This window comes from Apaloderma vittatum, unplaced genomic scaffold (assembly GCF_000703405.1).
Source record: "Apaloderma vittatum isolate BGI_N311 unplaced genomic scaffold, ASM70340v1 scaffold9972, whole genome shotgun sequence".
In the NCBI taxonomy this organism is placed as follows: domain Eukaryota; kingdom Metazoa; phylum Chordata; class Aves; order Trogoniformes; family Trogonidae; genus Apaloderma; species Apaloderma vittatum.
The window spans coordinates 1-25,052 of record NW_009704141.1 but is presented as its reverse complement, the minus strand read 5'-3'; the positions used below and the strand labels follow the sequence as shown (position 1 = coordinate 25,052).

The 25,052-nt window shown below is 40.4% G+C and overlaps 2 protein-coding genes across 2 annotated transcripts; both read right to left on the bottom strand.

Moving 5' to 3' along the window:
- Window positions 1-14,734: 14,734 nt before the first annotated feature.
- Window positions 14,735-21,094, bottom strand: FBXO4 (F-box protein 4). The gene is made up of 7 exons (XM_009864914.1): window positions 20,937-21,094; window positions 20,604-20,861; window positions 18,643-18,863; window positions 17,589-17,664; window positions 16,894-17,072; window positions 15,816-15,991; window positions 14,735-14,824 (listed from the first exon to the last, which is right to left on the bottom strand). The coding sequence occupies exons 1-7, from the start codon at window positions 21,092-21,094 to the stop codon at window positions 14,735-14,737; spliced, it is 1,158 nt and encodes a 385-aa protein (XP_009863216.1).
- A 293-nt stretch (window positions 21,095-21,387) lies between these two features.
- Window positions 21,388-24,834, bottom strand: LOC104270525 (chromosome unknown open reading frame, human C5orf51; the record flags this gene model as incomplete). Its single annotated transcript, XM_009864915.1, has 5 exons — window positions 21,388-21,668; window positions 23,384-23,498; window positions 23,691-23,822; window positions 24,221-24,367; window positions 24,734-24,834. Coding segments are annotated over 5 exons (776 nt in total), but the record flags the coding sequence as incomplete, so codon positions are not given.
- Between the last annotated feature and the right edge of the window lie 218 nt (window positions 24,835-25,052).

Below are 25,052 nucleotides of genomic sequence, written 5' to 3'. Positions count from 1 at the left end.
TATCACATTTACTTGTTTCTTTACAAATGTTTGGGTTGCATATTGCACGTGATAAAATTCAGTCTGAGCCACCATGGAAATACCTTGGATGGCGATTGTTTGTATGCTCTATTAAGCCACAGCAACTCTGTCTTGCAAACAATATCTCTACCCTAAACGATTTACAGAAACTGCTGGGAACTATAAACTGGATTCGCCCTATGTTAGGAATATCTACTGCTGAGTTGTCTCACTTATTTGACTCTCTTAAAGGGGATCCTGAGCTGAAACCCCCTAGGATCCTTTCTCCTGAGGCATAGAGAAAACTGACTTTGGTCTTACGCAGAATTTCACAACTACAAGGGGGAAGAGTAAATCCTCTATTGCCTCTGGATTGCTTTGTGATCCATACACAGTTTCAACCATACGGTTTATTTGGGCAATATGGCATACAGACAGATAAACTTGTACCTTTAGAATGGATTTTTCTTCCTCATACTTTTACAAAGACAGTTACAACTCCTTTGGATATGCTGATAGCAGTGATCCAAAAGGGTTGCCTCCGCATTCAACAACTAGCGGGATGAGATCCAGATAACATATATTTTCCAGGTTCCAAGGAAACATTCGTTCAGCTAATGAAGGATAGTCTGTCTTTCCAGGCAGCAATGGCTGATTATCTTAATAAGGTTTCCTTCACTCTACCTTCTAATAAGCTGTTACAGTCCTTGGCTGCGTTACAATTCCAGCCGTGGAAGATCTTAACACAACAGCCTTTGTAAAATGCCAGAACTGTATTTACAGATGGGTCTGGTAAAACATATCGTGCAGTGATAGCTTGGAAAGATGGGGATCAGTGGCCTGTACAGGCTGAATCAACTGAAGGTTTTACAAAAATATTTGAGCTCAGTGCTATACGACTAGCTTTGCATACCTTTTCTGAGGAACCACTCAATATAGTTTCTGACTCGCAGTATGCTGTGGGGGGTTATTTAAAGGATTGAAGCTGCCTTTTTGAAAGACGTTTCTAAAAAACAGCTGTTTTCTCTCTTAATGAAATTAAGCCACAAGATAATGAATAGATTACATACACCTCTGTTTCATAGTACATGTTCGCTCCAACATCTCTTTACCTGGTCCTATAACCAAAGTAATGCTGTCGCTCATCATTATACTCAATCTTGCTGTGCTATGAATATAGTTACGTGGCAGTTTGAACAGGCTCATCTATCGCACAATTTTTTCCATCAGAATGCTACTGGTCTGCAAAAGGAATTTAATCTTACTCGATCACAGGCACGGGATATTGTCCGTGCTTGCACTGACTGTGAGTCACACTCCTATCCTCCATTGCAGGACAGTGTAAATATCCGTGGTCTATATTCTAATGATAAATGGCAGACAGATATTACTCATTATGCTCCTTTTGGCAGATTGCATTTTGTGCGTGTTTCTCTTGATACTTTTTCAGGTCTTCTGGTTGCTTCTGCTGCAACTGGAGAAAAAGCATGGGATGTCAGGTGATATTGGATATGCTGCTTTGCAATCATGGGTGTACCACACCTTATTAAGACCGACAACGGTCCTGCATATACGTCTCAATCTATTGCACTTTTCTTCCAGCAATGGAGTATTCAGCATGTTACAGGGATTCCACATAATCCTACAGGCCAGGCAATAATAGAACGTGCACATCAGAGTCTGAAAGCAATGTTACGCAAACAAAAGAGGGGAGGTATCGCTCTCACTCCACAAGAACAATTAGACATGGCTACTTTTACTCTTAAATTCTTGAATCACTCTGCAGAAGAATTATCCTCGACAACATTGGAGCATCATCGTCAAAATAAGTCTATGATGCTCACATGCCCTAAAATATGGTATTGAGACTTGCCTGGACTTTCTGAGTGGCAAGGTCCCGTAGATCTACTAACCTGGGCGAGAGGATATGCGTGTGTTCTACTTCCTACAGGTTCTCGCTGGTTGCCTGCAAAATATGTCAAGCTGTACCATGAGTTAGAAACGACAAAACAACAATCTGATTCCCGAAATGAAGAGGTTGAAGATTTAACTCCTCCAGAAGAAGAAGAAAATCCTGAAACCTAGTGGTATAATCACATGGGGAATGTTGTTTTTTGCAAAGAGGATATGCGTGTGTTCTACTTCCTACAGGTTCTCGCTGGTTGCCTGCAAAATATGTCAAGCTGTACCATGAGTTAGAAACGACAAAACAACAATCTGATTCCCGAAATGAAGAGGTTGAAGATTTAACTCCTCCAGAAGAAGAAGAAAATCCTGAAACCTAGTGGTATAATCACATGGGGAATGTTGTTTTTTGCAACGATCTTCCTGTATTATGTTTCATCACCAGAAAAAATGGTGTCATCTCTGTTAATTTCAGATTCTTGAGTTTTTGTGTTCCAGGTCTCTTCGATGCATACCTGTGCTCCATCCAGAGGAAGCAGCATCAGAACAGCGTTGCTGGTGTCATGAACCAAATATCAGATTGCAGTTCAACCCAAGAAAGCACAAACCACGCTTCTGCAATCTATGTGGGACATTTGTTGCCTTCACAAAACTGATGAATCAGTCTGCCTAAAGAATGATGTTCAACGTCTTCAGGACTTAATGCAACAAATAATATCTGGCTGACATCACGGCTGCATTCCCTGAGAGGAGACACTTGATTTAAATCACTATGTTGAACTGTGTTTATGCTTTTCTTTCTCTATATATGTATTTTTCATGTGCCTTTGTAGATTACTTTCTAATATTCCTTGCAAGCCTAAGCAGATATCTCCAATTTTGCCAGTGAATGCAGTTGCTTGAGCAAGGGGGGTGGAATATAGAGGTACAGCGGAAGATTGGCGAGGAGGACTGTAGGTACGCTCAAGCAACTTGCACCTAAAGTGTCAGAAAACACAGACATCTCACAGGATTACTGCTCAGCCTTGTGTGCTCAACAAGCAGCACACCCACACTGAGTTAGCAGCAGCCTGAGATTGATGCAGGGGCATCTTTCACATTCTTGCCCTGCAAAGCAGTGAATGTGAGTCCTGGGAACTCAGGCAGTGCAGCAAATAAAACATAACAATGCAGTGGGATAAATACTACACGATTTCTAGCAAGGATATGATTTGGTTAAACCCCAAAACATGGGTTTCTGTGTTAAAAAAGGTGTTTAATAGTATTTGTTGTTGTGGGGGGTGTTTTATTATGTTCTTTTTCATTATATTTAACAATCTCACCTGAAGTACTGCCGGAGGGGTCCGAAGAACTAAAAAGTACATCTCATGACTTCGATGGTGTTCCAAAAAACAAAAAAGGGGGAAATGTGGATACCCTGCGTTTTACAGCTAGCTGTGCTGGCAGCACTGTGTTGCAGAATTAAGACTTTCATCCTTGAGCTCTTTTCTAAACAAGTACATAACTCTTGCTTCCTAACTATGAAAAGAGACCCTGACCAGCTGAGTACAGCTCATGTGGAGCTATACACTCAACATGAGAGTTTGTCTGTGAGAATGAACAGATAAAGACGCTTCTTGTACACAAGATGTGCATGGGAGTGAATGGGAGAGTGTGATCAAAACAGACCTGGGAAAGTGTGTTCTCCCTGTGTGATAAGAGAGTGATTGAAGGAGTACATGAGCGAATAACAACCCTGGCTGCATAGTCTTGTCTCCTGTTTGTAACCCACAAATAGTGCTTCTTTCTAATAAACTTTGTCTTAACTTCTCTCAAGAGCTGAGTCCGTGCCTTTCAGCCTGCCGCAGCTACAGATTCTTTGCATCACAGTGCCTACAGACAATGAAGAATTTTTTACCACATATCTAAAGCTAATTTCCCAAAATTTTTCTGTACCCTTTTTCTATTTGATTAGTTGTGAGGAAAAGCACCAAAAAAACACTTATTCATTCTTTTTCTGGATTTAACAAAATAAAGGGGGGGAAAAAGGGACACATTTGTGTGTACTTGTTTATAAGAAGAAATTTGTGACTTTATTGAATAGTTTTCATAAGAGTATCACAGCTATTTTTAAAAAAGTACTTTCTTTGCATTGAAGAAAGGGCCAAAGATAAAAAAGCTTATTTGGTATAATTGCTAAAAATAGCTCACAGATTTTTTCTGGAGAATTTATTTCCTTACTTTTTACCTGTGGAATAAACAGAGAGTAAGAGACTGTCAGTGTGATAGTTTTGTGAAGGTTTATTCTGAGCTAAGAGGAAAGAATCAGCTAAGACATGCGTTGAAATATTTCTGATTTTCTTTGCCTTTTAAATTCTAAAAATTCATTAGGATCAAGAGCAGCACCACAGGAAAACATTTATAGACCATCCAGCTTCTCTCCCAGCCCCCAGCTTGTGTTTTCACTTCAGTTTCCAGCTTCAGTTTTTATTATTTCCGATTAGCCAGCAGACACTTGCGTGACCCAGAAACACACAAGTTCTTTTCAAGTGCGGTACATTAAAAGGTTCCTCTCATGTAGTGTGTCAAACTGAAGATCATCAAAAGAGTGGGACACAGAATTTGTGGAAGGACCGTTTAGGTAGAACATTTCTACAGATGTTCTTCAGTTACCAAACACGAGCTAGATTATTTTTTTAGGTGATACATTTTTCAGCTTCTCTTCACTCTCCCTGATTTAGTGATGTGAACAAGAAAAAGAATTTTTAATTCTCCTTAATAAAATGAAAGAAACAGCGGTGGAAGTTTACACAATTTGGTTTTGCAAACAAGAGAAAGAAGCCACTGTGAGGATAAGAAGCAGACGAAAAATCCTGAAACACAGCGAAGATGACTGTTTACGTAAAGCAATATAAGAAAGTAGGTAAATAAAGAAAAAATGTCTTTAAAGCTTTGTTTCACTGTGGTGCCTGCATCACTGTGCAGAGCCATCCACTCTCATCCTACCCAAACACTCCCACTTACTTTTTTTCCACCTGTATGTCTCATCCTGTAATTAAATGGTGAATACATGGAGTAAGATCTATCTGCTTTGTGTTTGAACAGTTCCTTACACAAATTGCACCCATATCTTGGCTGAGAACAGTAAGTGCTGCAGAAATAAAAATAAAATCTGAATCCAGAGAAAAAGAGATAATAAGATTCACCCAGGTAAAGATATGATAGATGAGCTTGGCTTCATAAGCATGTAAAAAGGGAAGGAGACAGCCACATAAAAAGCGCAAGGAGGAGTAATTATTAGTGTTAATAAATGCAAAGATATCATGACTGCTTCAGAATGTCTGAAAAATGGATTGCTGGGGGCCCGGAAACTATGTTTCATGTCCAGTCACTGTAGATGATGTATCTATCTGCTAGGGAGGATGGATCTGCTAGAGATGTGGTGAGCAGTTAGAAAATTGGAAAATCTGAAAAGCCCAGGGAAACTGAACTTCTGAGAAATACAGGTAACGGCAGGAAGTGAGAGCTGAAGCTACAGTTCAGCTGCTACAACGGGAAAACAACCAGGATATCTGCAGAAGGAGGGAGAGAAATTTGGGACTGGCGGGGCAAGCTCTGCTGGATTTCACCCACCTTGGTACTGAAAAGTCAGCTAGACTTTGTATGGAGATAAGAGAAGAATCAGAAGGAGAACCGAAGTCCTCCCTGGGATTGGGAGGCCAAGGTTAGGTCTGGTGTGGGAAAGAGGAAGGTCACAAGAGTTGTGAGGCGAGGTGCAATTCATGGACATAACTTTGCCTATGCTGAGGATATGGAGGGTATGAGGAAATGAACCTCTGTTTTGGTCAAAGGTCTTAGAGGGAGGGAGGGACAGAGGGACAGAGGGATGGAGGGAAGAATGATGGTTAGTAGAAAAGGGGTTCATGCACAGATCAGTAAAAGTGCATTTGGCTCTTAAATCAAAGTAAATAGTCACTAGTGACTTCAATACGTTTTTTCCCTCACTGGTGTTGATTGTTTCATGGACAGAAGATTATACTGCAAATTCACATTTGTTGAACTATGAAACCAATCTTTTCTACCCTACACTGTTAAGAGAAATTCTTCATTATGCTGTAGACTGTTTGAGTTGTGCCAGTAACTAACTGAACCACATACCTAGAGGAAGTAAAATTAGTGCAGCAACCCCTGAGTGAGGAAAGGATGATACTTGTCTGTACAGAGGGGTACTGGCGCACACAGGGCTAGGAAAATTGCAGCTCTTGGTTTCTGACAATGAAATCAACCAAGACATCCATACAATCAAATAAACCTAGAACTTCAAAATCAGTCTGATTAGAATAATTCAGCTGAGTAAAAAACACATTTAATGAATTTTTATATCTATGTATTTATCATCTATAATTTCTAAAGGAAAAGAAAGACACTAATTTTGCAAAGGCTAACATGCTAAATGTCAGACATGTGAGTACTATTGACTTTGATGACACTTGTTACATAAGTGATAGTTGAGGTATCTGGACCCATAGTCAGATTCTAGAGCATGTTAAGCATATTAAAGGAGTAACAACACTGACCCTGTTACATTTATGGCAGAAATGCACTGTCATGCCAGTGTCCAGAGTATTAGCTGGAAGAGACTCCAGCAGTGAGCCAGCAGTGCACTCATGCAGCCCAGAAGGCCAACCGCATCCTGGGATGTATCAAGAGAAGTGTGGTCAGCAGATCAAGAGAGGTGATTCTCTCCCTTTACTCTGCTCTTGTGAGACCCCACCTCGAATACTGCGTCCAGTTCTGGTGCCCCCACCATAAGAGGGATGTGGATCTGTTGGAACGTGTTCAGAGGAGGCCACAAGGATGATCCAGGGGCTGGAGCACCTCTGCTACGAGGACAGGCTGCGGGAGCTGAGATTGTTCAGCCTTGAAAAGTGAAGACTCCAGAGGGACTTGATAGCTGCCTTCCAATACCTGAAGGGAACCTACAAGACGACTGGGGAGGGACTTTTTACAAGAGTGTCGAGTGATAGGACAAGGAGAAATGGGTTTAAGTTGAAGGAGAATAGATTTAGATTAGATCTTAGAAGGAAATTCTTCAGTATGAGGGTGGCAAGACTTTGGAATAAATTGCCCAGAGATGTTGTGACTGCCCCCTCCCTGGAGGTGTTCAAGGCCAAGTTGGATGGAGCCTTGAGTAGCCTGATCTAGTTGAGAGGCGTCCCTGCCCATGACAGGGAGGTTGGGCTAGATGATCTCTAAGGTCCCTTTCTACTTAATCCATTCTATGATTCTATGATTATTTTTTTTTTATTTAAGATTTTCAGGCTGTCTCAAAGAGATGAAACAAAAAAAGAATTAAGTATCATAAACCAAATTCTTTAGGAACAGTGGTGTTACAGTGTGCTGAAGTAACACAGAATCTCCAAAATGTTCTCTGGGTATATGTCCCTCTTCTTCTTTGTGTATAAGGCCTTTGGGTCAGTACCTTTAGATACTCTCAACAACATCTTACTTAAATACTCTTGAATAGTCGTGTGATGAAAATCCATCTTTTAGAAACCTTGGTGATAAATAGAAGGGGCCTATTTAGTGATTCTTTGACACAGAGCAGCAAGTTAGAGGATCCCAGTCCTCTCTTAACTTGAACGACCAGGAGCATGGTTTTAGTCAACACAGGCTAATCTATGCTCTATTTAGGTACTAGTTCCAGGTCATTATCAGTATGACTGGGACTAAGTTTTAGGTTTGGGTTCAGGTCGAGCACGCTGGCACCTCAGAGGAGACAAGTCTACGTTAGTCCTTGTTATGGCTCACTGTCACTCGGAGCTGTGGACCTGGGTCCATGCAACAGACAATTCACAACACACTCTCTTGTCCATAAGCAACCATACAGGGCTGTCAAGGCGCAGCGTTGTGGCACGTCTCTTCAGGATGCACTGCAGCCAAGTATGGTGCAAGCATGGCCCACAGCTTACTGAGGCTTTGTGTGTGCTTCACAAAGCCCCAGTGATCATAGCACATCAATGATCCAGGAAGCAATAAAAGGAGTTCAGAAATTTAACTCACTATTTTGGAAGTAAAGTATTTGTTTATCCAGCAGGACATTATCATTTAAGGCTTACCTTTCGTGAACTTCCTCTGGAAGTATTTTACAACATTTTATCCCTGAGTATAAATCCAGCCTGCTGATGCCCTTTTTCCAGGATGAGTATGTCCTTCTGGTGTAGTTTAATCCACTTAAGTGAATAAAGCACTCTTATTTTGAAATGTAAGTGGCTCTACTTGCAGTTGTTCAGGAATAGCAAATTCTTCTCAATTCACTCACTAACATCTCTGAAATATTTAGATACTTCACTGAGATGTGAGGAAGAAGATAACCATTCTGAGGAGTGGTGCCCTATCAGTCATGCCAAATTCTATGTGCACTCAGAAAAATATACAGCCTGACAATCTCTGGGCATGTTGCAAGCACCTCTCTGGAGCAGCCTGACCTTTCTGCCATTACAGGGAACGGTGTTACAACACTGATATTCTAGTATCCAAATATCTCCATTCCACTTTGATGTGCACAAAAGAAAAAAAAAAAACAGTCAAACTAGTAACATAATGCTGGCAACATAAATGCACAGAAATGTCTGAGAGGCATTTTCACCAGGAATACAGATTAGGACTTCAGGAATTTCACTGCATATCATGCCATAACTATTGAAATTCTGTGGATGCAGCTCAAATATTCCAAGACCTTCATTTCTCCCAGTGTATGAAATTTTGTGTGCTCAGATATGGGTTAAGTTTATACAGCTGGGATGTGATTAAGATTAGGAGGGGAATGCCAGCATATGATTGCACTTCTGAGTGCAGAACCTCATGTGGGACGCAGGCTCCAGATGAAGTACAGTTCTGCATTTTCTTCCACCCTTCATATTCATCTGCTCAGCAAATCAGAGGTCAGACCGGTGAAATTAATTTGGTGTACAGAGTAATGGAGCAGGAAGGAAACTGCTGCAGTGCTTACAGACCAGAGATGGCTGGAATATACCCTGGAGGAAAAGTAAGGCAGGAGCTGACTGTGATTCTCGTGCTCAGCACGTGAGACTTGAGGGGGGTGACTTAAGTGGCAGGAGGGACACCCATAGACAATCACAGTCTATGGGCATAGACAATGGGCATAGTGGAAATAACAACATTGGGGTTTTGGATGTTTCCCCAAAGTTTCCATTACTGGTGATTTTGGATGCCTACCATGAATCTTATTGGTTACTGTGGCAGCAGTTTTCAATGCCTTCTTTTGAGTTGGGCCCCTCAAACTACTTTCCCCTCAGGCACACTCAAGCATACCAGCACACTGCTAAAAATCTTTACAACTATACTTCCTTTAACTTGTTCAATTTTCAGTTTATTTCTAAATTATTAGCTGTTTTTAACTGGAACAAGAGATCAGAGAACTGCTAGGGAAAAAAAGTCTCATTGTATGTCTGTGCACCACCTGACTTACATCAACTCACTTCCTCTGGTGAAAAGCGAGTTAAAAAACCATAAATACTTGGCGGAATTTATTTGGTTTTAGTGATTCTAAAGGCAACTCAAGTCTATCAGCTGAAAAGAAGTGTATTGATATTGGCTCAGCAGCAATTTTTTCAACAAAAAGACTCAAAGATGCTTGAATCTAAGGATGCCATTAAACCATATGTTGATTATACTCAGAGCTGCCCTTCTTATTTTATTTGAATGTAGCAGTAATCAGGTAAGTAGTTTCTTTGTTCTCAGTAATTTATGTTTTTATGAGTTTCTAGTTTTGGAAAAAAATAAAAGTCTTTTACTATTTTTGTTAGTGACGCCTGTAATTTGCATTTATTGACTTGCACATAGCTTGTGCTTTTCAAAAAACATCATGTGCAGCTGTATCAGTGCATCCTTATGCTATACCATGCAAGGTTTTGACAAGGAATGAAGCTTGTATTCTCTGAAGAGAATTCCCAGGCGACTCGTTTACTTAAATGATCATGATTCAGATTATGAGAAAATTTAAAACATTTTTCCCACAGATTTTAATTCGTGGCACATATGCAGATCAGATTTACAATATTGCTTTCATATGAATTAAAAGTATGGACATTTCTTTACATTTCCACATAATTTAAGATGAAGCCAGCTGAATTCCAAAGGTAATTGGCTGTGAACGCAATCAGTCTTACAGGAGAAAGTTCTACGTAACTGCTGTTTCTAGACTGTTTTGGGGTTTTTTAGGAAACTTGTATAAAAAGACAGATTCGATTCAAAGTAAAGAAAGAGGCTTGGTTTTGTTCTTGGAAGATAGTGCTTATATGTTCACAGCTGTAGAACACGTCTCCCCTGACATATGTCTTTGGAATTGCCTTCGTAAATCAAATCGGTGGAGAAGATATGAAAGATGCCACATCAAAATTATATCTCTATTTACGGAACACTATTAAGAAATACAACCCTCAGTCCCTTGGTCACTCTCTACCCACCTCAGTTCCTTGATTGTCATTCCAGAGAACAAACAGAAGAGTTTATTTAGTTGTTACCACTGTGCAGAGAGTAGTATTAAATAATTTAATCAGTGTGGTATATGTTTCTGGATTGTCACCAGCATAATTTCACAATGCAAGACTTTCCAGAGCCTGGTGAAATGTACTTCTGGGACACTATCAACCTTCCATACTCACACCTGTTGTCTGTCACAAGTTTGTCACACTACAGAGGAGTTTATCTAGAGGCTTTATATTGTTCAGCTTTTTGGATGGAACTGATGGATTGATTGATTTCAGTTTTCAGAAAAAAAGTGAATGCCTTTTCTCTCACCCATCAGGCGATTGATTCTGCACACTGTCACGTGTAGTGTTCTTCGAGATACTAGTGTCCTTGTGCAAAGACAACCAGAAATACTGCAAGTGTGTGTTCAGTGGGCCAAGAGGTGCTTCAGGAACCTCCGGATGTTGAGCAAAAACAAATACAAAATCCTTCATCCAGGAGGGAACACAGCTGCATCACTGCAGGTCAAGGACTGACTGATTTGGAAGCACCTCTGCAAAATGGACCTGGGTTTCTGGGTTCCGCAGTGTGCTGGTGTAGTGATAAAGGCTAATCACATTGTGGGCTACATGGAGGACAAGTGCTCATTTTCTTCTGCCAGGACTTGTGGGTATGAATCTGGAGCATGATGTCCAGTTTCAAGCCTGCAGTATAAGAGATATAAACCAGCAAGAATCCAGCAAAGTGTTACTAAGACAGTCAAGACAATGGGCCAGTAATGCCCAGACTTGTTACCTGCAAGCAGTTGCACAACAAAAACAGACATGACTTTCTGCCTGACCCTGGACCCGCTGAGACCTCCTTGCTGGGAAGGGAACGTAGTGCTGGAGCGGGAGTGGGCTAGCATGGGAGATTATCATCTCATCTCTTCCCATCTCATCTCACTGGTTCTTAAATATTCAGATCCACCAGGTTTTGTTATTTGCTCTGTTTCACCTGTTGAACACCTCTGCTATACACCTACCAACATTCTTGATTTGTAGTTTCATCCTCCTGAGCAGACCAAGAGCGGCCTGTGTCCAAATATCCTCTGGCCTGAGGTTTAAGTGCAAGCTTTACCTATAATAGCACCTTCTGTAACTGGCCAAAGAGTATTATTTCTTTACTCTTGTACATAAGGAAAATAATTTATCCAGAATCACTAATGCTAAAAAGGCGCACAAGACAAACTACATCACAGATTAAAGCGTCAATCACCTTGCAGCGATGCTGGCAATTATTACCACATATCCTCCTGATAATGGCTCCAGCTATTCTCTTCAGCAGCAATACTCATCCTACCATAGAAACTGATACCGATACCCACCAGGTTATAAGAGGCAGCATACTCCCTGCCTATAAGCCTTTGAAAAACGTGTTGATTTTCTCATAGGCTTTTGTAAATCTGCATCTGCTTGCTGCCGTACCCGAGTAGGGAGTAAAATCAGTTACTTGAAGCAATTTTGGCCAAGGGTGTAGGGATGCTGCCTGGGCAGCGTCAGTGGCCGATGTGGATCAGCAGTGCCATCCAGTGGGACACACAGCGACCCACAGCTCCCTTCTGGATCTGCGGGGAGGAAGAGGGTCCCCACGGCCGTCTCCACGACCACCCAGGGCCGTTCCTTTAGAAGAACCTGCGAGACACCCGGCCAGTTACAGGGAGGCTGTCGGTGTGCAGCCTCCGTCCTCCAGAGCATGGCAGGTACCCTCACGTACTGCTTCAGAGCTGGTGGCAGGCATTTTTGATTTTCTAAGTTTCAAAGACTTGAAAATCAGCATCCCCACAGACACCTTCACTGGGAAGAGCTGCTCAGGGGAAGCCTTAGTAAAACAGTTTTCTTACAAATCACATGTATTATCATTTTAACCTTTTATTTTGTGACGACTGTTCAGACAAACATCTTGCCTCAGTGGGCAGGAGCTGTTCGAATCTTCTTCCCCAAGATGAGCGAGATTTCTGGGATCCAGATCCTGACAATTTTCTTTCTCACAAACCTGTCAAGGTCAGATTTACCATGATAATGCAAAACCCAATAGATTAAAATAATCTTTAAAAACTTTTAAAGTACATTTTGGTGACACCCTGATGTTCCACACCCAAATAATTTTGAATTTGTAACAATTTAACTCCCAAGCCTAACTGACTCACTATGCTGCTAAATTCAGCTGGCTCAGGGACATTGATAAGAGCATGTATTTCAGATGAAATTTAAAAGGCAGCGCTAAATGAAATACGCAGCATATCTCTGCGACTACTTGGCATGTGAATTCTCAGCAGCCTGGTTCCCTCTTCCATGTGCATCTAAGCTGCTCCTCTGTGCAGCGCACATACTCACCTTCCTTGCCTGTATCGCTCCAGCACAGCACTCAGTGACGCAACGTACCCCACTACCAGCTCTGCAATTCCTAAAACACTGGAGCTCTGTGACTGCACAGACTTCTAATTCTCATTGTTTGTTTCCCATGTTGTACCCTTAAAACTCTTAATTTTTGAAGTTATCCTTTATTTAAGTTAATGTAATTGATGTTCTTCAGATTAATAAAAATTATATTCCTTACATCATCTTGACCTTTTAAAATGGCAGTGAATTGATATCTGTTCATTAAAGAATGAATGTACAATAACATTCATTACTTAATTCATGACATTAGTTAATAAAATTCATGACTTAGTTAATGACTAATGATGACACAATAACATTATCCATTATGACAGCACTGACTGCTGACGTTGTGTGTGTGCGCATGCCCATATGCAGGGATATGGGGTGGCTTAATACATAATGACTCTAAATACCATTCTTCCAAAATAATTTATTCCTTATAAAGAAAGCAGAACAAAGATCTTGCATAAAACCCCCATATTTATAGTAGATAACATCACAGCACGTTGCTGCATTCAACCCTCTATGGACAGATTGTTAACAGATTTTTTAGGTCTAGCAGGAAAGTCACATACATCCAGTCACAATGCGTGGAATTTTCCACAAAATACTCCTAATTTCGTGTCCTCTCTTTTTTGAAGGGCAAAGCTCTTTATAAATGCTCTTTATAAAACAGAATAAACGACAGGATTTTAGTATAGTTTCCCATGGATTTTCTCTTGAAACTCTCATCTGTCCTGATTAGAAGACATACAAAAAGGTCTTGAAAGCTGTTAATTGTGCATAGAAATGAAAAAACAATTGTCCTGTGTCTGTCCTAGATCATTAAAAAATAAAAACCTTCTCAAATGGAATGTTTCTGATATAGCTGTGTTGAGCATCACCCACATGTACCAGACTGAGGGCAGTTACAGCTGCACGATGTGGTCATTTATCTAGGTACCAGGAAAAAACTGTGAGACTATTGCATTTCCAAAAAGAGAGGGAGGGAAAAAACAGAAAAACCCAGAACAAAACAAATACATGCACAGGCAAGAAATCCAAGGGAAGTTTCTGAACAACCATCCAGTAATTAAAAAACATTAAAAAGCTGGAAGACTATGACTATCCCAAATGACATCAATATGGAAAATGCTATTCCAGATCTAAAATACTGTTTCCCTTTCTATAAAAATGTTTGCAACTGTATAGAAAATTTCAAGCCAGGTACACTTGACATCTGCAAATGGCTACAACTATTTGAGTAACTAACAGCCCCTATGTATCAGTATTAATGATTCAATATTTATTCATAAGATCAGATAAGATCAGTATGTTCAGTTCGAGCTAATAATTCCACTGCGACAAAAATCAGAAAATGATGGTCTTTTGTTTGGTTAATAAACAAGATGACAAACAAGAAACAACCAATTCATATACCATAGTTTGTTTGCTTTGAAGAATTATAGTCTGGGACCAGGTGCTACTTCTTGTTTAGGCATTGTTTCTGGAAAAATATAGGGGAATTTAATCTTTTGAAAGAGGTATTGTCTGTCAACCTACGACTGTACAACGTACAGTATATTTTCTGTGATGCGTGTCATAGGGCAGTGCTGATAAACCAGTGTTAAGAACATTTACAGAAGAGATTAGATCATCAGATACACTGAGAAAAGATTGCACCCTAAAGGATCCAGCTTGAAAGAAAAAAAAAACAAACAAAACATCCAGACTGCCCACCACATCTCTTATTCATCAGCTGCTGGTATCCAGGCAAACCTCCCTTCAGGACTACAGTTCAAAGACTGTTAATAATTAAAGTATGTGCAGCGAAATACACACAGATTTGCCTTTTAAATCGCCCTTCTGACAGTGGTGTGTCAGGACAAGATTCTCAATTCATCTGAACTACAAAATGCCAAAACCTCTACACAGTAGAACAATGCACAGTCCCATTACTGTGCATTTTTACAACTTGCTTCTTCCAGGAGCCACTCAATTCCATTCAGCAATCCATCTAAAGTTGCAGCTACAGTATCCTGCACCTGTAAAATTAAAAACAGCCAATGCATAAGAGGTAACAGGATCTAACAGCATTTTAGCATCATTCCATGTCTATCCTTAAAAGTCTGAAAAAGCATATAAAATACAAATTTGTATCACAGGTTTAAAGGTCCCTTAGACAAAAATGGTTTCTTAAGAGAAAACAATATTCTTTGCAAAATGAATTACAAGTCCCATTAGGAAAGCCTTGCACTCTTGGTATCAGGGTCAATTTTATCTCAGCTGTTCCATCAGCTATTCTGGAACATTATACTTATTTTATGGATGAGAATCTACTTGAAAATTATTCTCATAACACTTAAAGCAGAAATGCTGCTAGCTTTAGAATTCTAAGTGTACTATTAATTCTCAGATTATGTAATGTACTATAAAGTGGCTATTTTAAATGGTATGGAATTACCTCAAACCAGGATTTAGGTTTTTTCTGATTAAGTACCATTCTTCAGCTATACAATGTCACCAAAAATCTATTACGTGTAGCCGAGCCATACTGATACATGCTGTGCTTGTCAAGCATAGAAGAAAATGATCAGGATCTCACATGCTAGGTAGAAAAATGGTTTGTCAAAAATTCAATACATATGTCAAATGAATGACAATTAACAGTCTCCTGAAAATGGCAGAAAAATCCACCTTGCATCTTGGACCTTGGCCTTGGGTTGCAACTTGGGAAATTTGGATTTAAATTAATTGAAGCTTCCTTACTCCCTTAAAGACCAGCATTTTGTCCTTGCTTACATTCTGGATCTATCTGTAATTTCTCAGGTGTTTCTTGGCAAGCCACTTTGCTCCTCTAGGTTCACATAGCCTACTGCTTCATCTTGGAGAGCCAGAGAAACTAAATCCTTCCCTGAAGTGGATAGTTCACGTACTAGTGTTGAAAGCTGCACACTTGCTTAGGTGGATACAGTTCTGGAGGTAACATAACCTAAGCCACAGAGAAATAGAAAATAAAGGTTTAAAAGTAATTACCATCCAGGGCTGACATAGCAGATTTAGTTGCAACTGATGTGCCATGTAAACACACGGAATCCTTTTCACACCAGCGTGAGAGACACAGGACAAAACTAGCAGAGGTCTGTTTGGAGGGCCCAGGGCTGGATCAATCATTGCCAAAATACGACCCAGTTCTTCTTGACGTTCATGCTCTAAATGACAATTTTAAATATACGAGTATTAAGTATATGCAAATCCCACGTTGAACTTTTCTTTTTGGTGACTTTTCAAATATTTAAGATTGCAGAGGTGAGGAAACAGAGGGCTGTAAGGAACATGCCCAGAATATCTAGTTCTGCTTATCACAAGGCTGGATCAGTCGCAGATATGCTCATGTCACACTTAGATGTTATTTAAAGATCCACATAGATTCCACAAGCAGCCTACTCCAGCCCTTAACATCACAGCATTTTCCACATACCTCATGGAGATCAAAACTGCAACAAGCCATTATACTAACACACTGTACAGTCAGCAGCCCTTCCTACTGACTGTACTTTTTCTCCTTAGTATATCCCCTTACATTTTTTAACCCTTTTTTTCCTCCCGAGATAACCCTTTCCCTTCATTTAAAGGTAATGAATATAAACACAATTACCATAATAGGTATTTGGATTATCTGTCCTCTTACAGGAACTATCCTGATTTGGACTAATTGCATGTTTTACTGCAGTTTTCCTTTTTGGGGTGGGGGGTTTGATTGCTGTGGCTTTTTGTTGTTTTGGCTTTTTTTTTTTGGTTTTGTTGTTGTTGTTGTTTTGGTTTGTTTTTTTTAATCTAGCTGATTTCCCATATGTAATGTAGAGCACAACCCTATCAGTATCCACTGTAAATCAAAGCAGGGGGCATAACCCCTCACTGGGAGATGAGGGAGAGTGACTGGGATAGGGGATCTCTTTGACTGGACAAACCATGAAGAAATAGCACTAATGAAGCAGATTTTGAAAGAATCAGAATGTGGATTTTTATGTATTGCATATTCTTTGCAGTATTTTATGACATTCTAATAATTCACAAATACGATTAAATTACAAAATAAAAAGAAACCCCTTACTTTTATGAGCTTCTGCATTAGCAACATAAATGAATCCATCAACTACTTCGCACACCTTTTTCACTTCAGCTATTACACTGTAGTGCACGGCTTGCTGATTGCCTACTACGCTGTTGTCTTGGTAGAACATCTTATTCACAGCAACAGCTTGCTGTGTCCTGGCTCTCTTCCTTTCCACACTGAAAGACATTTCCATATTCCAGTAGTCAGGTTAACTGAGAATGCAAAACCTCAGTTTTGAGAGTCTAGGCAGCACAGGAAAAAGACAGGAAAATGGCCTGAGACAGCAAAACAGTTTAACTTCTCCCAGCCTCCTCCTGCCCCCTCCCCCGTCCACTTCTTTTCTAGTGTATGTATACAGATGGTTAGCAACCTGCATGTGAAAATACATGCCAGGGTAAGTTTATATAGTGCTTCAGAAGGGAATCAAGTGAGTTATCAAGAGGGACAGAAGCACCTGTTATGTATGTGTCATACACATTTGCGATGTATAGGGTTTGGAAATGGTTTATTACTTCCATGTGAAAATTTAGCAGTTGCAGAAAGAAAAAGTGAAAATATGCATTGATGCTTCAGTTTATAAGGAATATCCATGCATGGGAATGCACACATAAAAATCACATGGCAAAAACATGAGGAAAATTATGAAATAGCCAAGAAAATGTACCTGTTTTTTGGTGGAGAACAAATCTTACCTGGTGGTTGAATATAACGTTAGAATATTGAATTTTTGATTGTTATTACACTGAAAACTGACTCCTGATCCAATTCCTACAAGGGAAAGATGAATATGTAACTATTTGATCACTAAAATAGGTAGGCTGCAAATTCCAGTGATGCAATAAAATAGATATAACCAAGCCTAGGTGTTAGCTGAGTACATTTACTATTTTACAATGAAATTTTATACATACTTTAGCTGATCAGACTATTAATTAATTAATTAACTCAATAGTATTAAAAGAAAACAAGGAGGCATTTCCATGTTTCTAATACTTGAACTTGGAAAACTAAATCAGAAAGGAGACAGACTTGTGTTTGCCAGGGGAAACTGGCAAAGCAAAGGCTCTAGTCTGCTTACAGCAAGCTGCACTGTAAAGCATGAAAAAGAGAATAAAGACAACACTAAGTAATAAGATTTTCTCATTTTCCACACATATGATTTAATTGCTCTAATTCTGCCCTGCTGAAATAAATGCCAATTAAAAAGTAATAATTTTTTGTCTCTGCTTTGGACTGAAGTGAAATTACAGATATTCAAAACTATGTTTTTAAATATTGAAAAAAAAAAATCCTTAACCTGCTCCTGTAAGTATTCTAAATGAAACTAACACCATTTGACACCACAAGACTGAATCACAACAAGGATCAGTCTTTTCTTGCCGTATGTTTTTTAGTCACTTACTGCAAGCAGTATGTAGAGATACAAAGTTCTGTCTGCACTTATCCATTACAACAGCAGGTGTGACACTGACTTTAGGATCAAAATAGAAGTATAAAGATAAAAATGATCCCTTTGATATTGTGGAAATCTAATCATAAATTCACGCAGATATAATTTTTTCCCAACTATTTGTTGCATTTATCCTTCTGAGTGAATACAAAGACAGAAAATATTGTATTGGTTTTAGCATTATGCTACTGAGTTTCAAGGGGCGAAAAAAGCATCTCTTCTCTCTGTTTCACCCCAAGTGTTGTTTTCCATCTGTTTATGAAATAAAAAAAGCCAAAAAGCAAAACCAGCATTACCATGAATTTGTCTTTGAGGTAGGCCAGCTACTAGCAGAATTTCTGGACACGTCATCATGTTTTGCACTAAAGAGTCATCCAGCTCTTCCAAACCCGGCCCAAACATAGCGAAGCGAGGTTCTGCCCGAATTCCCAGTGACAGCAAAACAGAAGTCACAGCCCCATACCGGGGACGGCTTGATTTCAAACTTCTTCTACTCCAAGGACAGCTTTTTTTATATCTGTGTAAAATAGATGCAACTAGAAATTAAATACAAAATACAAGAGGTATTAAACAAACAACACAAATTGATTTAGGTCCCACACTTCTCATGCTTTGTTACCGGTACAGGTCAAATAATGATTAAGTTCCAGACTGATGGTTTTAAGCACCAGTATTGAGCAGGTAAAGGCACAAGTTGTTTTGAAGCCCAAATACTGACTTTTTGGACCTTAGTACACTTCTATCCATGGAACTTTTAGCTTGCTTTAAAAAATAAAATAACGAACTCTTCTACCCTTGCTGAACACTCAGTATTGATAAAATAACATCAAAGCTGATGAGCCACATACAATATAAAAAACCACAAGACTTCTGAGCGTGTTTCAAACCTTCGTAAGAATGCCCTTGTGTTCATTAACAGGTGACTCCATCTGAAAAGAACCTTTTCCAATGTAGGCACAGAGAGTGCACATTGTGAAAGGAGCCAGGTGTCATCTGCCAGCTTACATGCTTGTTTGATGCAGAAGCCAGAAGGCATGAAAAGACTGGTAATCAAGAGAAAGCAGCAACAGAGACAAAAGTGACACCTTCTGAGGGAGCAGCTTCAGTCTTTATTTCTGTAGTCATGGTAGGCTGCTGCCGGACAAATCACTTCAAGCAAACATTAAATGTGTGCTCCTCTACACAGAAACTGAGACCCTGCAGTTGAGATCAGCAAATCCATTAAGTGTTCACAGACACAATGGAAGTGATAGGTCATTTCAAACAGGTGACCGATCCTCTGAAGGATCCAGACCTAAAAAGAATCATAGGTTGGAAGGGACCTTAGAGATCATCTAATTCAACCTCCCTGCTATGGGCAGGGACACCTCTCAACTTGACCAGGTTACTCTGAAATCCAGTGTTCAAAATCAGTATACTTTGCACTTATAATTGTGGGTGTGTCTTTCCCATCACAAAGTTGGGATGAAGGGCATAGAGACTGCAGTGGTTAGTGTACTTAGCATGAAGCAACAGTTTTCATGAAATCACCAATGGAAAATTTAACTGCAAATGAAAAAAAACCAAAACCAACCTGCAAATTAATTAAGGGTATTGAATGAAGTTGGTTTTCTGTTGTTTTTTTTTTAAGAAGCACACTGCAGAATAACCTGCCTGCCTTAAGAGTTCTTCTCAGTTATCCACATTATGGGTGTTGCTATGCTTTGCAACTATACCATCTAACCTTTGTTTTACAGCCTTGGACCACCTGAGCTAAAGCAATACTACTTAGCATTCTGTGTGTATTCAAAACCACTTTTTTTTTCTCCCTCTATGCCTTCCAGGTAAGATTAAAAAAAAAACAACAAAGATTCATTCCATTTGCTGTAGTTCAAAGACTGAATACTTTTATTCAAATATGAAATCATTTGTAATTGCAATGAGAGAGCAAAGAACAGATTTTTATCAAGATCAAAAGTACGCAGAGCTGAGACACACACATGCTGTTTACAAGCAGCTTTTACTTTTTTTATAAAAATTAGCTTTCACATTTTCTTTTCCACTATGTTTTACATTCTTCTCGAATTCCAAACAGGATGAGCTGGGCAAACTCTCAAACAACAGGAAATTGTATTTCCAAAATAAACAACGGATCTGAGACACAGCAGAAGTCAAGCACAGCTTTACTGCTTTAACTCTGGAACATGCATGTGGGCTAAATATTACTGAATGTTACACTGAGACTGTAGGTTGTATAAGAGAATATGAAGATACTTACACTGCCATATAATCATGCAGCACATTATCGCTGTCCTCTGAAAAGGCTTTATTAAAAACCTCCACATCTGGGAGTGATTTCCAATCAATGGATGTCCAAAACGGGAGATCCCTCAGGAGAAAATACCTCCACAACAACGGGTCTTGCACGGCCGCCCTCCAGTAACAACTCGTGCTTCCCAAATGACACAGATCTTGGGGCGAGAGGAACGACATGATGTTCAGCTGCACGTCGATCTGAAAACCGTCGAGAGCAGCGCTTTAACCACCCAGGAATTCAGCAGCGAAGACGATTCCCCATACACACCCCGTTTCCCACCCACGGGGGCCCCACTCACCGGCAGAGTCTGCAAGGCGCTCACCTCCCCAGCATCCTCCGGGAGCGATGCCGCGTTCGCCGGTCCCCCGCATCCATCGCTCCCGGATGAGTCGGAGACGACCAAGCACGGCGCCTTCCAACCCTCCCCGCTCCTCCGTTCCACCGGCCGACATGGCACTGAGCTTGGCCGCCGCCCCTTGGACCCAGCGCGCCGGCGCTGGAGAGACACGCAGTCTTCCTTCCGTGCCAGCTGGTCACACGGTTGATTAAATCTTTTTTAATTTTTTTTTCTCTCCTAGGAATATTGGATTAGACTTCCGACTAGCCTTCCTGCTCTCTGAATGCAACGTTTTTAATGTGATAAAATGATACATTGTTGATAAGAAGGCTTGAAGCAGGGACCACTTCCCTAAAGAGAGCTCCCGGGACACGAGGCTTCGTCCAGCGACAGCCAAAGCCACGTATTTCAGTCGCGGGCTTTCAAGAAGTGACGCAGCATTTGTTTTGCAGCTGTCGTGTTCCACCCTTGGCCTTTTAAAGGTCCCTCGCACACAGTCACATACTTTGTTAACACATTCTTGCCCGTTTCTCTGAAATCCAGCGAAGCACTCCGTGATCTGCAGCTGATAGAGACGGAACCTACTGTCTCAAAGCTCTCCTGCTCCCCTTCTCCGCACTGTTGCAGTCCCCAGTAGCACATTTCTCCACTGTACATCATTGCCAGCAAATGAGTGTCACTAAATACGCCTGCAAAAGTAATTCAGATCAAGTACTTCACTGTTCGAAGCATGTACAGAGCTTATTAACTTTGTATTTATTTTTTTTTCAGTAATACTGGAAAACCAATTCCAAAAAGGCAGATAAGCCTATTAAAAAGGTACATAAAAAAATAAAAAATCAACCATGAGATTAAGGGGGTGTAACATCTCCCTTATGAGGAAAGCCTGAAGGAGCTGGGTCTCTCTAGCTTGGAGGAGGCTGAGGGGTGACCTCATTAATGTTTATAAATATATCAAGGGGGAGTGTCAGGAGGATGGTACCAGGCTCTTTTCAGTGACATCCAATGACAGGACAAGGGGCAATAGGTACAAGCTGGAGCACAGGAGGTTCCACAAAAATATTAGAAAACTTTTTCACTGTGTGGGTGACAGAGCACTGGCACAGGCTGCCCAGGGAGGTTGTGGAGTCTCCTTCTCTGGAGACATTAAAAACCCGCCTGGACGCCTTCCTGTGCAATCCACTGTAGGTGATCCTGCTCTGGCAGGGGGGCTGGACTAGATGATCTTTTGAGGTCCCTTCCAACCCCTGACATTCTGTGATTCTGTGAGATGACTGACACTGTCCTGAAGGGAACCTGGATCAAGTCCTGGCTCATTACCCTATCTGTTCTGCCCCTCCGTAAACAATCTTTTAAGATTGTTGTTTAAATATCATTCTTATGACTGTGTTCTTAGAGAATATCAGTATTTCTTTATATCCTGTTAAGCACAGGCATGATTATGCATATATATTCTCCTGTGTCTCCCATAATTTAAGCCTAAAGGAAGATGCTTCTTGAGCATCAAGTCAGGTTAACCAGCAGCAGCTTTACTGTTTGAATAGCAAGCTACATACATGATCACAGTCACTGAGAAAAAAATTAATAAAATCCTGCTAAGTAGATCCACAGATCAACCACTACACTTGTCTCTGCATTGTGAAGATGAGCTGGAAAAATACCACTTCAACCTGAAATTAGGCAAGGTGTACCTTCTCCCCATGCCAGAGCAGAGCTCATTTTGAAGGTGTGTAACTGGACATCATGTTCCCAGCACCAGCAGTTTTACCTCATAAATCCTCCTGTGCTGCATCAGCCTACCTGCACCACACTGATGCCACCTCAGCTCTTGATGTAAACGTACTACAATAATGCAGCTTACATAAAGCTACACAGCGACAGAGAATAAAAGTCTGCCAAATCCAACCACTTCTGCATGTACTTTCTACCTGTGTGAAGACAGTAATTCCATGATCCTAGCTGTGTTCTCCTAGATCTAAACTGGAAGAGGAACATGAACATCTAGCACCCTCTGCAGTCGTGTTTGTGCTTTCAACATTTGTCAGTTGGCCACTGAACGGCTGTAGAATACACATGCTGCGCATCAAACGCCCATTGCCTCAGTTCACTCTCCTCCAGTGCACTGAAAAACACAGAGAAAATGAGCACTGCCACCTCCTAAAATCCACGAGTCAAAAAGAAGGCGGGAGAGGTGTTGAGGGGAGGAGAGAGCACTGCTGCCTGCTTATCTGTCTCATCTTTTTCTTTTTTTCTGTTCTCAGAAGCAACATTTGTGAATTTGAATTAAGTCAAACAACAAAAATATAAAATAAAGCATTTCATAAAGTGGAACAGTTATTAAGAGGAGCAGGTTGTGAGGGTTTTGGATGTTTTTTTGAGGTTTTTATTTCATGGGGTTTTTTACCTTCACTGAGTAATTTAGCTGTGTCGTTATCTTGAAGCAATACATCTTCATTTAGCTGGACAGGGCACCTAAAGCTAAGCATCTTCATCAAGTAATGAACTCCATCATTAAGACACTGAGTACAGTGAAAAAACAAGGGAGAAAAAAACACCTTTCAGATAAGTTCTGATCCATTTAACGATAACCAGAAATACTTCTCACTATGAATTTCCCAAAACCCTACTTAAAAGAACCTGTATTTCAAAAGTGAAAGGTCAAACTTTAAAACTTTATTCACATGATCAGAGAATTTCTAAACCTTCTTTACCTTTTTAAACATGGCAATATTTTCTTGTAGCCATTCACTCCTTTCTTTTGCTGTATGACAATACATATAAAGCAGGGCTCCTTTTCTCCAATAAAGACATTCTAACAGCTCTGCACCAAGGATGTTGATGGGCTGAAATAAAATACAACAAACTGGGCTAACCCAGAAGTAAACCATCTGAGCTATTTATACACACATGCAAAGAGTTATCTTAACTCTCCAATTTTAGAGGCTGTACTTAACAGCAACAGTCACAGACTACAAGCCCAATACTTTGGATTTACATCACCAGAAAAGGCATGGAATCATGCAAAAAAGAATTCATGCAAAAAGAATTCTGAGTATGCAATAAGTTATCTGAAAAAATATTTTCAGGAATCACTATTTAAATACAAACAAGACTTGAACTTTTTTCAAAGTATCTTAAGTTATGCCCATCAAACATACAAATGTTACCGCCCTGTTTCATATTTTTTTATTTTGAAATAATGAAATAAATAATTTTCTAGTTGCACAACACCAGTACTCACTTCTTCATTTATGTTGCACTCCCTTACTAGGTCTTCTGGCTCTGAAAGAATACAAATAAGTTCTTTTACTTTTTGCAAGGAAGATTCTTCTGGAAAATCTTCATCCACAAGCTGGTTTTCCTCAAAATACGTTATGTCTAAGAGTGCCTATGAAAACAAGACAAATAACGCAAAAATGCTAGCAGCAAAATAACCAAATGGTGGCATGCAGTAACAAAGCTGTTACACTTTATAGAACATTACCATCCTAAGAAAACTTTTAGCTTTTAGTGTTTAGCTTACAAAACCTGCAATTTAAAAGAATTCTAAGATTGTTGACAGTGATATCAAACCCCTTTATACCCTTACAGTTTTCAGTAAAAAGCAGTCCTGCACTTCATGGATGTCCACTGCACACCCCAAGGAACAGAAATGCCCTTCTGCTAAACCCTCCCTCCATCGCCCAACCCTCTCCCGTACCCTACACAGTAGATTTCCTTGAAAGGGATTTCTTAATGTTTTTTAATATACTACCTGTGTATAGAGCTGCAAGAGCTTGGAAGGATGTTCTTTCCCTTCCTTGCAGAGGTCCTTCAATTCACCCAGAGTGGCAGAGCCTTTCGCTAAGAAGGAATCTGGAGGAAGAACACACGCTGCCTGAGCACACAAGGGCGCCCACAAGGGCCTCGCTCGCTCCCTGTTTCCACTTCCCACGGGCCACCTGCCCCTGCGGTAGCGGAGAGAGCCGCTGAGGAACGCAGTGCTGGGGCAGGCCCGCTGTCCCGCGCCTTTCACTACATTAAGGGCATTTATGGTTCCCTTCTGACATTTGAAACCCGGTCCCAAACACGCT